Below are 15,173 nucleotides of genomic sequence, written 5' to 3' on the forward strand. Positions count from 1 at the left end.
CAATACCAATGATACTTGATAGCTTTGCTTTACACATTGTGCAACTCACCAGTTATTGCTTTTATAGTGTATACCATTTCCATTCATGCCAAAGGATAAGGCCACCCAAAAAAGGTGCGGTTGACTGGTGGGCTGGCCTCTGCCCAAAAAGACCCTTCCCCCACTTGGCAGGTTCACCTAATACTTGTTAGAGAAATATTGTGCAATACACTCCTCAAAAGTAAGTCTAATGGCTTTAGAATGATATATTCTAAAAATTATTGTATGAGGATTGTAGTCAGCAGAACAGTTTCATCCTTAAAAATAAGTCCCTGTCCATTTATTGTAGCTCATTCCCAGGTAAAGGGAGATAGAGTAGCAGCCTTAGAAACAATCATGAAATTATTAATTGGAAGTTATATGTGCTATATGAAATTTTTACTGAATAAACAAATTCAGGAGCCATGAAATAAATTTACCCTGTAAAAGATGTACACTAACAGTTTATAATAATAATAATAATAATAATAATAATAATAATAATAATAATAATAATAATAATAATAATAATAATAATAATAATAATAATAATAATAATATAATCAGCCCTGAAAAATGTGATAGCATTTGAACAAATTCTGGTTTTAAATGTAGAAAGTAAAAAAGAAGACATCTTTATATCATGTTTTATCTTCCCATACAATAGCAAATGCAGACATTTGTCTTACTGACCCAGATATTTCTGTCTAATCCAGCAAAGAAACCCATTATGCAAAAGTAGGTTGGATCAGTCCTTTGAATGAAGATCCCTTTATGCATATATTAAAGGCTTATCTTGAGCTGAGTAGACTTACATGCATGCCTTATCACATATGGTACTTGGACTATACCTGTCTATAGAGCCTGGTGTTCTGTGAGTTTAGAATTCATTCATGTGCCTAATTTTTTACACAGTTTTGTGCACCTTGTGTGATAAATGTTGATAGATGTGGAATAATTTATGACTGTTTGATTGTTGTGTGGTAGTTACCAAAAACTTTTGAAATTTGGGTGGCATTAAATTAAGTAAATAAATACCCCCATAGATAGTTTTAATGGCAAAAATTAATTGGTTCTTCTTTTTCTTATTCACACCAGAGTCCCTTTCTTTCTTTCTTTCTTCCTTCCTTTCTTTCTCTTCCTTCCTTTCTTCGCACCTTTTTTCTTTTCTTTCTTCTTCCTCTTCCTCTTCTAAATAACCTTGCTTAAGCCAGAAGGGAATAGAAAAGTGATATATTTTAGAAAAACTAACCTCTTATTCCAAGGGCTCTTTTTATTATTTGAAGGCACCCCCCCCCCCTTTTACATGTCTTTGAATAAGAGAAAACAGGGAGATGCAGCCTCTGTCCCTGGTTTTACAATGCTTTATGTCAGCTTTCCTGGTCCTGGATGGAGCCTGCCGAAAAGAAGCTGGGAATTGCCCGTCTCTCTTTTCCAGAGGATCCTCTTTGCCATAAGAGCTGCAGCAGGAAACGGAAGAGAAATCCAGTCCGCGTTTTCCACGCATACCAGGATAATCAGAGAAGTGGATAATAATTGTTAGAACTCGTTCTCCTCGCCTCTCCCTCCCACTCCTCCCCCCCCCTCTCTCCCCAGCCATGCTGGGCCTGATAGGCTCAGCCAGACGTGTATTTACCCATATCCGGGCTAGAGAAGAAAAGAAAAAACTTTCATTTAGACTAAAAAACAAAACAACTACTTTCACTATGAAATCACACAGCAGGGACAGACACGGAGCGTAAGGCATTCTTCAATTTCTAATCTCCATCAAGGACTTTGGGAGGGGACTTTTCTGTCATTTTTCCAAAAAAAAAAAAAAAAAAGCCCTTGCTGTCTGCGTGCGAGTGCGCGCGCGCGCGGACGCGCCTACCATAACCATACTGACTTTTTCATCAAATAAATCTGTTTTCCTGTGCTTTGGGGCCAGTTTTGAATTGTCTTTGCTCCTGTCAATTCCACACCCTTATTTATTTTTCCCGTTTTTCTAGGGGGGGGGGAGGAAAGGGGAGGGAGATAATTGATTCTCCTCGATCATGGCCGCGCAAGTAGCAGCGGCTCCGATGAGTGCGAGCAAGAGCAAGGTCAAAACCCAGAGTTTGACGGGTAACTTAAGCCAAGATCTTAACTCTGGGGTTCCCGTGGTTGGCACCGTCGGAGCTGCTGGATCTAACTCCCTCCTGGGGGTCGTAGATGGGACTAGCGGCAGCCGATTGAATAATGTAGATCACCATCTTCTCCACCAAGATAATGAAGTGAACATGCCCAGTAATGCAACTTCTACCGCCGCGGTTCCTAACAACGCTACCAGCAGCGGCCGCAGCTCTTCCTCGGAACTGGTTCTGAAAGACCCTGGAAGCGCGTCGGGCTTATCTTCCTCTTCTTTTCCTATGGAGACAGGGCTGCTTCCTAATCATAAGTTGCAAAGCGTTGGAGGCGATCCCCCAGCCGCCGCACCTTCACACCACTCCCGTGCCCAGCACCAGCACCCAGTTCACCTCCGTGCCCAGCATCCCCACGTTCACTACCACCACCACCACCACCACCACCACCACCATGCAGTTCAACACCAAGAGCTAAATCAATTCCAGCCACAGCCGCCGCCTCAGCACCATCCGATGGAGAATAACAACGGCGGCGGCGGCGGCAGCAGCAACAACAACGGCGGCGGCGCTGCTCAGCCCAGCAGCGCAGACATGGAACAGCAGCAGCAGCAGCAGCAGCAACATGGAGGAAAAGACCGTGGCTTGGGGGGACAGGCCGAGCCCCAAAGCCAGCCGCAGCCTCAGCCCCTGCTGAATCAAGGCGGGGACGAGGAAGAGGCGACGCCGCCGCCGGACAAAATGGGCGAGCAGCACCTCAACAGTCGCTACGACCACCCTAGTTTGGGACCTTTGGGCGGGCAGCAGCAGCAGCCGCCGCCGCCTCCACCGCTTCCACCACCGCTACCACCTCAGGGAGCGGGTGGCAGCAGCAGCGGCGGCGGCGGCGGCACTGGAGGAGGAGACGGCGGCGGCCCCTCAGCGGTGGGTGTCTCGGAGTTTAATAGCTATTACGGCAACGCTGGCAGCGGCGGCAGCAGCGGCGGCGGAGGCGCCTCCTCAGCGAGCCGGGCCGGGCCTTGCTTTGATCAACATGGCGGACAACAAAGCCCCGGGATGGGGCTAATGCACCCCGCGGCGGCCCCCAACATCATGGACCCCCTGCCCAACTCGCACGAAGGCTACGCCAACAGTCAGTACAACCACTACTCGAGCGCTTACGGCCGGCCTGGCGGCGGCACTAACACAGGAACAGGAGCCGTGGCGGCGGCGGCGGCGGCGGCAGCGGCGGCGGCTGCAGGAGGAGGAGGAGGAGGCGGCTATGGGGGCTCGTCCTCTGCTTTTGGGGTGCTGAGTTCCCCCAGGCAGCACCAGCAGGGCATGATGCTGGGCCCTGGCGGCGCCGGGAGCTTGGGAAAGGCAAGCGGGGCTGCGGGTTTCCAAAGATTCTCCGGGCAAAACCAACACCCGTCTGGAGCCACCCCAACCTTGAACCAGCTGCTGACTTCCCCCAGCCCCATGATGAGGAGCTATGGCACGGGCTATCCTGATTATAGTAGCCCCAGCGGTGCCCCATCGCAGCAGCCGGCTCAGGGAGCAGCCGCCGCAGCCGCCCCAGGAAGTCAGCAGGCAGTCATGGGCAAGGACATGGGCTCCCAGTATGGAGCTGCAAACCCAGCCTGGGCAGCTGCACAACAAAGAAATCACCCTGCTATGAGCCCTGGAAGCACTGGACAGACCCTCAGCAGGAACCAGGTAACCATAAGAACCCCAAAGAGCAAACCGTTGTTGTGGTTTAACTTCGTGTGTTAATGTGTCCGATGCAACCTTTACTTTCTGCTTTACTTTTCCCATACTACTCCATCTCCACTGCTTGCTGCCTCCCTAACAGGATTGGATAATGCACAATGTCTGACTCTGATTAGGTTAGAGAGGCATCACAGGGGGAATGACTTTTCTTCGAAAAAATAAGACCATTTTTATGAGACGCTGAACAATACAAGAGACCCACTCTACCCCACCCAGTGCTGCTACTCTAGACTTATTAGAAATCTGAACACACAAGGCCCTGAGGAGAACCACTTTGGAGTGGGAAAGGGAGGGACCAGTGTCATTTTATTGGCTGTGCCAGTTAACATTCTTTCTTTTTTATCCTGTCCTGATTATTTCAGAAAAAGACCTCTAAAGTTATTAACACATTGCTTTGCTTGAATGCAGTTGTATTCTGAAACCAGCAGAAACAGGTTAAGTAGCTTGTATAGTGCCCTACCACTGATAATTTTCAAGGCTCACATTGTTCTTTGAATGACCTTTTCTTTTTACATGTTTCTCCTGCCTTTCCAGTCTGTATACACTCAGTTTGAAAGCTTATAGAGGAAAATAATTAAAAATCCGTTGTGAAAAGGGTCCTGTTTTTTTAACTAGAAAAGGCCTGAGTGCAGTAAGAGATCAACAGTCAGGGTTTCTGGTGACTAACACATCTTTTCTGATTGCATGTATCTTGTAGGTTGCCAAATTAATAGGTATCAGATGGTGATTGAACAATGCTTGCTTAAGTTTCCTATTTAGCACCTTTAAAACAGTAGGAAATAACTCCGCGCCCTTGATGTTTCTTATTCTGCTGTCTGAGCCTAAAGAGTGACTTGATCTCCTTTGCGAGGTTTGGAATTTGAATTGTGGAGGTAAACTGGCTGTAATAGTCTCCAGACAGCTGCCTCTGAGTTGACATCTAATCTGCCATCTGATTGGCTCCCCTTTCTCCATTGGGCATTTAGCATTGCTGATGTAAATAGAATTGCTGAGCAGTACAGTCACAAAAATTCTTGCCACAAATAATAACTGAGCACTTTTGCTCACAGATGCAAGGTTACATGTTCTTAGAAGAAGCTGAAATAATTGTCAGTCATCGATAGATAGCTGAGGTTAAGTGGGATTTAGCACACCACTACCTATTATATTAAACATTAGCAATAATAATGAACAGTCTTTTTTGAAAGGGAGATTAATTTCCTTCTTCCTTTTGTTTTGCATTTTTGTTTAGCTTGTTATTTTGTTAATGGTTTTGGAAAATTTCCTTCCTTCTGATAGCATGACTAAATATTTAAAATTTTAAATCATTGGGACTGATAACAAACAGAATTGTAGCCAATTACTTGCGTTTTTTGCTGTGCTGTGCTGTGCCACATTTATTAGATCTGTATTTGTGTGACTGAATTCTTGCTGAATATTGATCTTTTATAGAATTTCTTATTACCTTAGCATTAGATATATATTTTTGGTGCGATGTTAATTTTATTTCTACATTGGTTACAATTGTATCGCTCACGCCCTTAGATATATAGCTATTAGATAACATTAATATTGCTTAATGTCTGTGGGTTTTGTTTGCTTCTAAATTATATTAACATTCAGGAAACTATTTTTTTTTAAAAACTGTTTTGTATTTGTAATTTATTGGCTGGAAACATAAATTACTGTGCTTCATTTCATTCTTCATCTTTAAAAGATAAAATGGAAACCTATATTTTAATTTGAAATAAAATAAATGATTTTTTAAAAAGAGTGATATTTTAGTATTACTAGGGACATTTTTACTTACTAAGACTATGCTATTATGAATGCTAAATCTTTGAATCTGTTTTAAGGAACAGGAGTACGAAAAGTAGATTTTCATATATACTATTTGGAAATACCAAATGGCTCAGTTTTAAAATAAAATTTAAATGATTGTGTTCTGGAATAGAAACTGACTGCAGTAGTGAGTGATGGGCTAATCAGAAAAATATTTTTAATCTTGGGTAGACTGAAAACATATTTGTCTTATTGTCTCAATATAGGGCTATTGCTTTAATATTATACTATCTTCTATTCCCCATCCTTTATGAGGAAGTAAAAATTCAAAGAATTAACTTTTTTTCTTCTAATTTTCTAAGATCAATAAAAACATTAGCAACATGTGTGTGTGTATATAATCCCAGTTCAATTTAAAATATTTGTTTTATTTTCTGTGCTGTAAGCAAGAGACTATTCTAGCATGTAGTTTAACATGTTGAAAAGAGAAACTGGATTTTATATGATATCTTCATGGGAAAATTGTGAGTTCTCAATTTTAACTAAAAAAGAGATCAGAATCATAATGAACTTATCATGACCCTTGGAAATAGATTTTACACTTAACTGGTGCATATCCTGCTTGTAGGGCAAATACTTGTTCGCCACTGTCATATCGTGGGTGCAATTTATAAAATGTAGTCTGACAAGTTTCTTTAAAAAATGAGCATTTGGTACTAATGTTCATAATGAATATCATTCATTAGTAATGTTTTTGTTACTTTTCTATTACAATTGAAATCATTTAGAATAATAGACTTAAAATGATATTTCTATTTTAAAAAGCAAAAGGTTATCAAAATATATATTTATTTTTTAAATATATTTTTCTCTGGATCAGATTCTTAAAATTATACCTATATACTTCTCCTGTATTCCTGTAGGCAAAAAACATGTGCATTTGAAAAGTGTGGAATAAAATGGTTACCAGAACATATATGTGAGATGTATCTATTTATAAACGCCCATGCATACACAAATAAATGTACAGATATACCTGTACACATGTGCAAAATGTAATGCTCAGTCCAGATATGCAGTAACTATTTTAATATTCTCTGTAATATAAAGAAAATAGAAGCCAGAGCACTATCTAGATGCTTGATGGCATTATTGCTTATAGGCATGTTTGTTTTCAATATGTAGGAGTTGAATTCTGTTTTGGACAAAATACTCCCATCTCATTTGTTTAAGAAAACAATTTAAATTATTTTAGTCATAGCCCTTTCCAAATGTAAAAAGATTACCAAATATAACAATAAAATGAAAATCTCACGAAGCCTAGACTATTCAAGCTCCATCTTTGCAGCATCTATAGTTACAAATAAGATCAAAAGTAGTACAATTAGGACAGAAGTACATAAGAGCCTCAGATTTAATTTGATTATTTACTAGTTTTGTGATTATACAGGCTAGAGATTAAGAGTCAACGATACAAGTGACTTAAAGAAATACTTCACATTTCAGGTGTCAGAGGTTATTACATATGTTATAGATCAATAAATTATATAAAGCATAATGGTTGTTACTTATCTTTTCCTTTCTTTTTCAACTCTTGACTTCACTAGATAATAGTTGATTAGAAAAATATCAGGTAGTTGATTGTTGTTTTTTTAAAAACCACAGCCCTTGTTATAGGAATAAATTACCTCTAAAGGAGTCCCCTTTCTCTTTTTTCCCCGAATTAGCTGTAATTCATTGTTTTGAATGTAATGTGAAATTGCAGGATCACACACTGATGAATATCAGCTCTATAGCTATAGATTATTAGTAGCAATATGAGAAAACAATGCCTTTTATATTATATGTTCAATACTAGTTTCTGATTAAAATTCTCAATTATGAATTCTGTGGTAATGGAGCAATATAATTAATAGCTTCTTTGTTACAATTATCACTATTAATAGTGAGCACATTGGTGCATATTATTGATTTTTGAAATAGTAAGGATGCTGGAATATTGAGTTCTCAATTGAAATTTACATTCAACTTTGCTTGAGGTAACTATTGAGCTAAATAGTCAGTTTTATAGACTTTTCCACCAGGTACTCTCTAAGAAGCAAGCTTATGCTTTCCTAACACATAAAATATAAATGTAATTGTAGTAGATCAATCAGTAGATCAAACTGCCCATAATATGTATGAATTCTTCATTAAACGGGTAGGCCTCTCCCAGGGGTGGGTTTACCCCGGCTACTGCTGTTTTGCTCAGGGACGTGCTGTGTGTTCATGCTCGATGCGTGCTGCGTGTGCTCGATGCATGCTGTGCATGTGCGATGCATGTGCTCGATGCACACTTGTGTGTGTGTGCTTGATGTGCACATTGCGCATATGCACAATACAAAAAATGTCTGTGCATGCGCAGAAGGCAAAAACAAGACAAGATAATCAGTTTGGGGGCGTGGCAAGCCTGGATTGCTGCTGGTTCCATCAACCCAGGCCGCCAAGTTAATACCGGTTCGTCTGAACCAGTCCGAACCGGTAAGAACCCACCTCTGGCCTCTCCCCTGGCATTGTTGTACAAAATAGTAGGATGTTTGCAGTGTGCTGCTCACCATGATTTGACATGAGTAGAACCTTAACTTGCACCTTTAAAATGAATATTTGCCCTAATATTTAGTGCATATAAGCATGCTGTTGGAGCAGCATGCATATATCTTTCCCTTTGTTCCAAATGCAAACTTTTTATTATTCCAGTAGGCAAATACAAGATCAGATTTAGAAAGGAAGTTCAAGCAAAGACATTTCTTTCAATTCAGTGAATGCTGATAAATAAATCTATTACCTTATACGAAAATAAATCCAAATCACTATTCAAATTGCTGTATCTTCCATATTGCTGGAAATGAAAAAGCATATATTTGTGTGTTTGGGGAAAAGGCAGCATATAAAATGAGCATCATCATATTTTACACTCTTAGGTTAATTATGCTTAGTCAGCATATTTAGTCTAGTCTGATTGACCCGAAATGTTCACATACTGCATGTTATGAAGCAATGTTATGTGTATTCTCATTCATATAATTGTCCTCAAGCTTGCTAAGGCTCCAGTAGGGCATCACATTTCAATACAGATTTGAAATTTGCCATCTCCTGTCCTATGAGTCTTAATATATTTCTCATGAACAAATGCTTACTTTCAGTCTTGATGATCTGTGTCATTTATTAATAGAGGGGCAATGTTTTTATGAACTCATGAAAGGTAATCATGGAATTGATTTATTCTTTCGTTTTAATAGTTAAAGCTGTTTGCACATCCTAGCCTGATCCAAAGCTCTGCTTCTCTTATTAAGATTTAAAGTTAGAAGTGCTGTCACAAGCCGTTCCCTTGGGATTACACACATGCTTGTTCAAAAAAAAAAAGCATGAATGTGCTAAAGTTTCTACTTTCCTGAAGCATTCGTTTGCCAGGACAAAAGAGCTTAGGATGGTATATTCCATGAGTTATGTCACGCAGAGCATCATAAAGCATGACACTGCATTAATATCTCAAGTCAGATAATTTGGAGCTTAACATAGACTCTTTCAATAGTCTTCAAAATCAGTGAAATTCTCTTCAAATGTAAAACTAATAGAGAGACTTTGCCATTTTAAAGACTAAAAAATCTGTTAGCCACAAGCTTTCATGGATCTGAGCCTGTAGCATCAGTTGCATTTTTCTTTTCTTTTTTCAAATGTTCCTATTAAGGTAATTGACAGGGACATCCTCTCAGGTTGTTGTTTTTTTTTTGTTATTCCTGGCTTGCTATGATTTCCTCTGATTGCTCATTTGATAGGCCAACTAAATAAACAGTATAGGTAGGTTTTTTATTTTTGTATATCTGAATAATTTTAAATATGAAATAACAAAGGTATGTTATACTTTTTCATATTACACTTGAAGGATCACCTCTATTGAGGATGTTAGCCATTGCAAACTAATATTAAAACAAGATCTCGCCGACATACTGAATGCATTTCACAGAATTATTCCAGATTCTGTCCTGGAGTATGTTAGTAAAGATGGTGAGTTTAGAGGATTATGATAGATGATACTCTTGTAAATAAAGACTGTGATAGAATGCTATTTTGGCCAAAATTGGGCGTTAATTGCCAAACAAACAACAATTGATTTTTTTTCTTAATTGACAATAACAGTGAAAGAGAACAATAAAAGGATTGGGGTTTTCCAGTGATTTCACATTTATTGAGTTTGAAGATTTATATTTTTTAAAACAACTTAATTCAGTATATTTGAAATGGACTTAATTAAATTTCTGTTTGGAATACAAATTTGTCAATTTCATTTACACAGAGTCAGAAAGTTTATAAACAACAGGTAATCACACTTCGATAATCTGATATGCTCTTTATATTTTAACAGTTTGTGTATCAGTTTCAATTCTATTCAGCATTGTCATTAGTAAGGAAATAGAATTGTTTATAACCAATACTTTTTATAATGGTGATAAATATCTAAGCTTTGAGAAACTAACTAGCATTTTATCCATAAAAAAGAAATAAAAAAGCAACTTTTAGTGTCTTCATGATTCTTCTACTTTTATTTATTTTAAGAACATAGTCCTTTTACTGTGTCCCATTTCTTCATCTTAAAAGTCCAGCACTTCTGCTTTATTCATTCTGTATCTCTTCCCATTAAAACACAGATTGATGTTTGTGTATGTGTGTGTGTGTATTTTATATATTTCTCTATCTCAATTGTTATTAAAACAGTTTACTATTACATCATTTACCTGCTGATTATAGAAAGGGCATGAAAAAGAGCTGGGGGAAGGACTGTTTTGTGGAGAATTCAAAATATGGCACGATTAGTGACTGCAAAAGTTTCTCTCTTGGAGCATGTTGGTTTGCTTGCTTGGCATCACATGATCAAAATATTTTTACCCTTAGTGCTGCCAGAAGCTATCTATTGCTTTTCAACAATCTTCGCTGTTGGGCGCCTTGCCAAGATGTTTAAGACAGCCCCTTATGTGAGCTGTTCCATTCTTAACCTCCTTGACTGAAGTGCCGTGACCTTCACATATGTAGATTAGCCATGTGCTCTGTGAATTGAAACTTGCTGCCTCAGGAAGAAAAGGTTTTCTTTTTATTCCTGGGGGAATTTGACAGCCATTCATCCCTGACCTGGGCAGAGGTAATGCAAGGAAATTGGATTCAAATGGAATGCGTATACAGATAACAGGCAGGCGGGATTCAGAGACTAGTCGCTCTCCTGCCTGGCAGAGGAAGGACTAATTCGCCCACAAAGATAAGCTGCTGATTTGGATGCTGTGAAAAAGACATGCAAAGAGAGAAGTTTGAGGGGATGTTTTGTTGATTTGGAGAACTATAATAGTTTCTGGCTGTTGGTTATTCAACTGTACAGTTACAGGGGTCTGGGTTTTTCTGTTTTTTGGTCAGACACTTTCTTCTTTTTGACTTGAGTCCTGGCTGAATCTGTTAAAAACCTTTAAATGGGTAGATTCATTAAAATATATATGATTATAATGACTATTGAAGAATTAATTTTGTAACATATACACATTTACTTATGTAATTTGAAAGGATAATGAAGGCAAACAAGCAGCAATGTATGTAGCCAATAGTCTTTTTTCCAAAAGGGTGAAAAACAACCCTAAATTTGTACAGTGTGATTGGGTGCAAATGAAATTTTCTGTTAATCAGCTGTAGCTGTTGCTAAAAACGGGAGGTTTTTTTTAGTTTTTGGCTGACTACACAAAACATTAATATAGTATGCAAATTTATAAAAATATTTTGGAGTAAACTTTTATGTTTTATATTATCACCCACACATTTTAAATTGCCAATAAAGTTAAAATGCTAGCATCATTTTCAGATAATTGAGATTTAGATTGCAAACGTATTACCCATTTGCCAGATTAAGACTCATGAATAGGTATATATAAGATTGAATGAATATAGTGAATGCTCCAGACAGATTTAGGCAGCATAAGCCAATGAAGGTGGGATGCTCTCCTGCTGGTGGGCAGACAAAATCGATCCATTTCTTTATGATGATGGCCATCAGACGCATCAAATTCTTTCCAAGTATCTAGGATGTTGTATTGTAGCAATTGGTATATGTGCAGATCCAAGCAATGTGGCCTTTTGCAATTGACAGATGGAAACTTTGTCAATTTGCATGTTTTCTAAGTGCTGTCCAAGATTTTTTGGTATGGCACCAGGGCACTGATAAGCACTGGAACTACCACAGCTGGTTTATGCCATAATCTTTCAATTTTGATTTTCAAATCTTGATACTTTGTGATGTTCTCCAATGCTTTGTCTTCTTTTCTATTATCTCCTGGTATTTCCACATTAATTCCATACTTTCTTTTTTTCAACTACAGTTATATCTGATGCATTATGAATCAAGACTTTATCAGTCTATATTGAAAAGTACCACAATATTTTAACCTATTCATTTTTAATATTTTTTCAACTATGTGTTTCCACCAGTTTTTCAATACTACTACAGATAATTTTTACAAATGTTCCAGTGATTCATTTTGACAACTGTGTTATGTTGTTCTTTATCATCACTTTGTGCTGTCTTCTCATACAAGCTGAATATACTCTTTCTTCTGCTTCTTTGCACAATCTGCACTTTGAATCATTTTATAATTTTTCATTTCTGTCTTGATTTCTTTAGTTTGAATAGCTTGTTCTTGAGCAGGCAAAATCAAGCCTCCGGTTTCTTTCTTTTTAATGTTTTAATGTTCCATTTGTAAGCCATTGACAGGTTTTATCTTTAGCTAATTTTTCCTTGATCTTTTGTAGAAATTGACCATGTAATGTTTTCCTTGCCATCATGTTTTTAATACATTAATTCAATACTCACTTTTTGTTTCCTATACATTAAGTAAGTTCCAATTTTTAAATTGCATTAATGCTTGTTTTGGTTGTCCTATACATAATCAGCCAATGCATGTTTTCTTTTCAACAATTTGTTTGACCTGAAGTAAACCTTCATTTCTCCAGGGCAGTGTAATCTATCAGTATCCCTATGGTGATGTTATAATGAATAGTGAATAGTCATTATTTTTCTTGTTTTTTGGTTCAAAATGTTCAATTCAGCTTGTGTCTGTTAATCTAGCAATATGTCTAATCATAGGTATGGCCCAGATATTGATAAGTGTTTCCACTGTTCAATTTTGTTTCCAATAATTTGTTTACTCTTTGGATATTTTTTATTATTATTCACGTTTTTAATTAGTCCATGCTTGATATTATCCAACTGTAAAATGTCCAGATACCAGATACCAGATACCTTATCTTAATGGCGCTCTATCGTTTAGTCATTTGGTATTTCAATTTCATTACTGTTCATGATTTTATCCCATTTTATTGCTACTACAGCATATTTGTATTTGCCAAATTCCATTGTTATATTTGTACTAAAAATTAAATGTTTTTAATGACTGGATTTCAATTTCTGATTTTCCATAAAGTGTCAGATCATAAAAAACAAATGTGAGGTTGTATTAGCCAAACTATGTTTTCTTCAAAATCACTGAAAGTGGGATCATGTTGTGGCCCAACAGTGGCCGGCTGAGCTGTTGGTGGAATCTGACACTATGGGACTGCCCTAGAGGCTGAGGAAGACTCTGGGGGGTGTTTGGAATCATAGCAGGGACTAGAGAGGCCTATTGGCCACCAGGTGGTGTCTGAGTCAGGGAGTAGTGAGGAAGAACAGAGGGAGGCTGTCCCTGACGTACGTATGCGTAGGGCTGTGAGGAGGAGGGAGCAGCTTTGGAAAAAGGATCACAGAAGGAAATAGGAACGGGTGGCCACTGATTGGCCCCTTCTGGAGAGCTTATAGGTGGGGCGACGGGAGGGGAATTTTGCAGGAAGCAACAATTTATTGATCCAGCCGTAGAGAAAGATTGGGAGAATTTTGTGAGTTCAAGCCTTGTTTCATAGAGATAGCTTTCTGTGTTTCCAGCTAAGGGGTTCTTTATCTTCCTCCTTAGTTGTGGCAGACAGCCAAGTCTGCGTCCATATATATTGTAGAGGCTTGAGACAGAACAGATCAATAATAAGGGTAATAAAGTGTCACACTAAAAGATGCCTCTCCTAATGTTGACTAGCCCATATTTTTCATTTCAACCACTATTCTGTCTTCTACTGGTATATTATTTTTTCTATGAATATTCTAATGTTTTTACTAAGGACATTCATTTCCAAATATCTGATGATCCAACTATGTGATATTGAATCAAACATTTTTATAGTCAATCCAGTTCCTATGTAAATTGATTTTTCAGTTTGTGCAATTCTCCAGAAATCTTTTTTATCAACCAAAATTTGATCTTTTGTATTTCTGCTTTTTCTTTTCTTTTCTTTTTTACAAGTAGGGAGGTATTTTTTTACTTGATAAGATAGAAAAATGTGGGTTAGACAACATCACCAGATGGATTTGTAACTGGCTGACCAACAGCATTCAATATATAGTCCTTAATGGAATTGCATCTACATGGAGGGGAAGTATGCAGTGGGGTGCCACAAGGCTCTGTCTTAGTACTCTTCAATATCCTCATCAATGATTCAAACAAGGGGATAGAAAGGGAACTCATCAAATTTGCAGACGACACCAAGCTGGCAAGAATAGACAACACTCCAGAAGATAGGTTTAAGATATAGAATGATCTTGACAAACCTGACAAGACTGGGCCCTAACAAAATGAAATTCAATGGTGAGAAAAATAAAATTCTACATTTGGGAAGAAAAACCAAATGCACAGGTATAGAATAGGTGATACCTGGCTCAATAGGAGAAACTGCGAGAAGGATCTTGGAGCCGTGGACAATCAGTTAAATATGAGCCAGCAGTGTGCTGCAGTTGCCAAAAAGCCAATGCAGTCCTAGACTAATAGAAGAATAGAATCAAGATCATGTGAAGTTTTAGTACCATTTTATAATACCTTAGTAAGACCACACATGGAATATTGTATTCAGTTTTGGTCACCGCATTATAAAAAAGATGTTGAGATTCCAGGAAAAAAAAAGTGCAGAGAAGAGCAACAAAGATGATTAGAGGACTGGAAGATAAAACACATGAAGAATGGTTGCAGGAATTGGGTATGTCTAGATCAGGGATGGCTAACCTTTTTCTAAAGGTATGCCAAAACTGTGTGTGCATGTGCGTGCCCAGCCACATGCGCATGTGTGAGCGACCCTCACACTGTGCATGCGCGAGTGACCCCATGTGGGGGGAATTTTCGCCCTCTCCAGGCTCCAGAGGCTTTCTAGAAGCCTGGGGAGGGTGGAAATGGCCTTCCCCGACCACCCAGAGGCCCTCTGGAGACTGGAAATGGCCCGTTTTCCAACTTCTGGTTTGCGTGTTGGGCTGTTTTTCGGCTTCCGGAGGGCGAAAAACGGCCCAACGCACAAACTGGAAGTTTGGGAACAGACTTCTGGGTTGTCCGTAGGGTTGTTTTTTGGCCTCCGGAGGCCGAAAAACAGCCGAAAATGAAGGCCAAAATCAGCTGGCCAGCTGACAAGGCA

The 15,173-nt window shown here is 38.7% G+C and overlaps 1 protein-coding gene across 10 annotated transcripts in view; it reads left to right on the forward strand.

The window, feature by feature from the left end:
- Nucleotides 1–575: 575 nt before the first annotated feature.
- Nucleotides 576–15,173, forward strand: part of ARID1B (AT-rich interaction domain 1B) — a 425,150-nt gene continuing 410,552 nt past the window's right edge. For all 10 annotated transcript variants that reach the window (XM_081944091.1, XM_081944094.1, XM_081944097.1 and 7 more), the window contains exon 1: nt 576–3,812. In XM_081944091.1, the coding sequence (XP_081800217.1) occupies nt 2,052–3,812 (1,761 nt within the window). In that variant the 5' untranslated portion in view covers nt 576–2,051. The remainder of the gene's footprint in view (nt 3,813–15,173) is intronic.

Source organism: Natrix helvetica (genome assembly GCF_964273705.1).
Source record: "Natrix helvetica genome assembly, chromosome: 2".
In the NCBI taxonomy this organism is placed as follows: Eukaryota; Metazoa; Chordata; class Lepidosauria; order Squamata; family Natricidae; genus Natrix; species Natrix helvetica.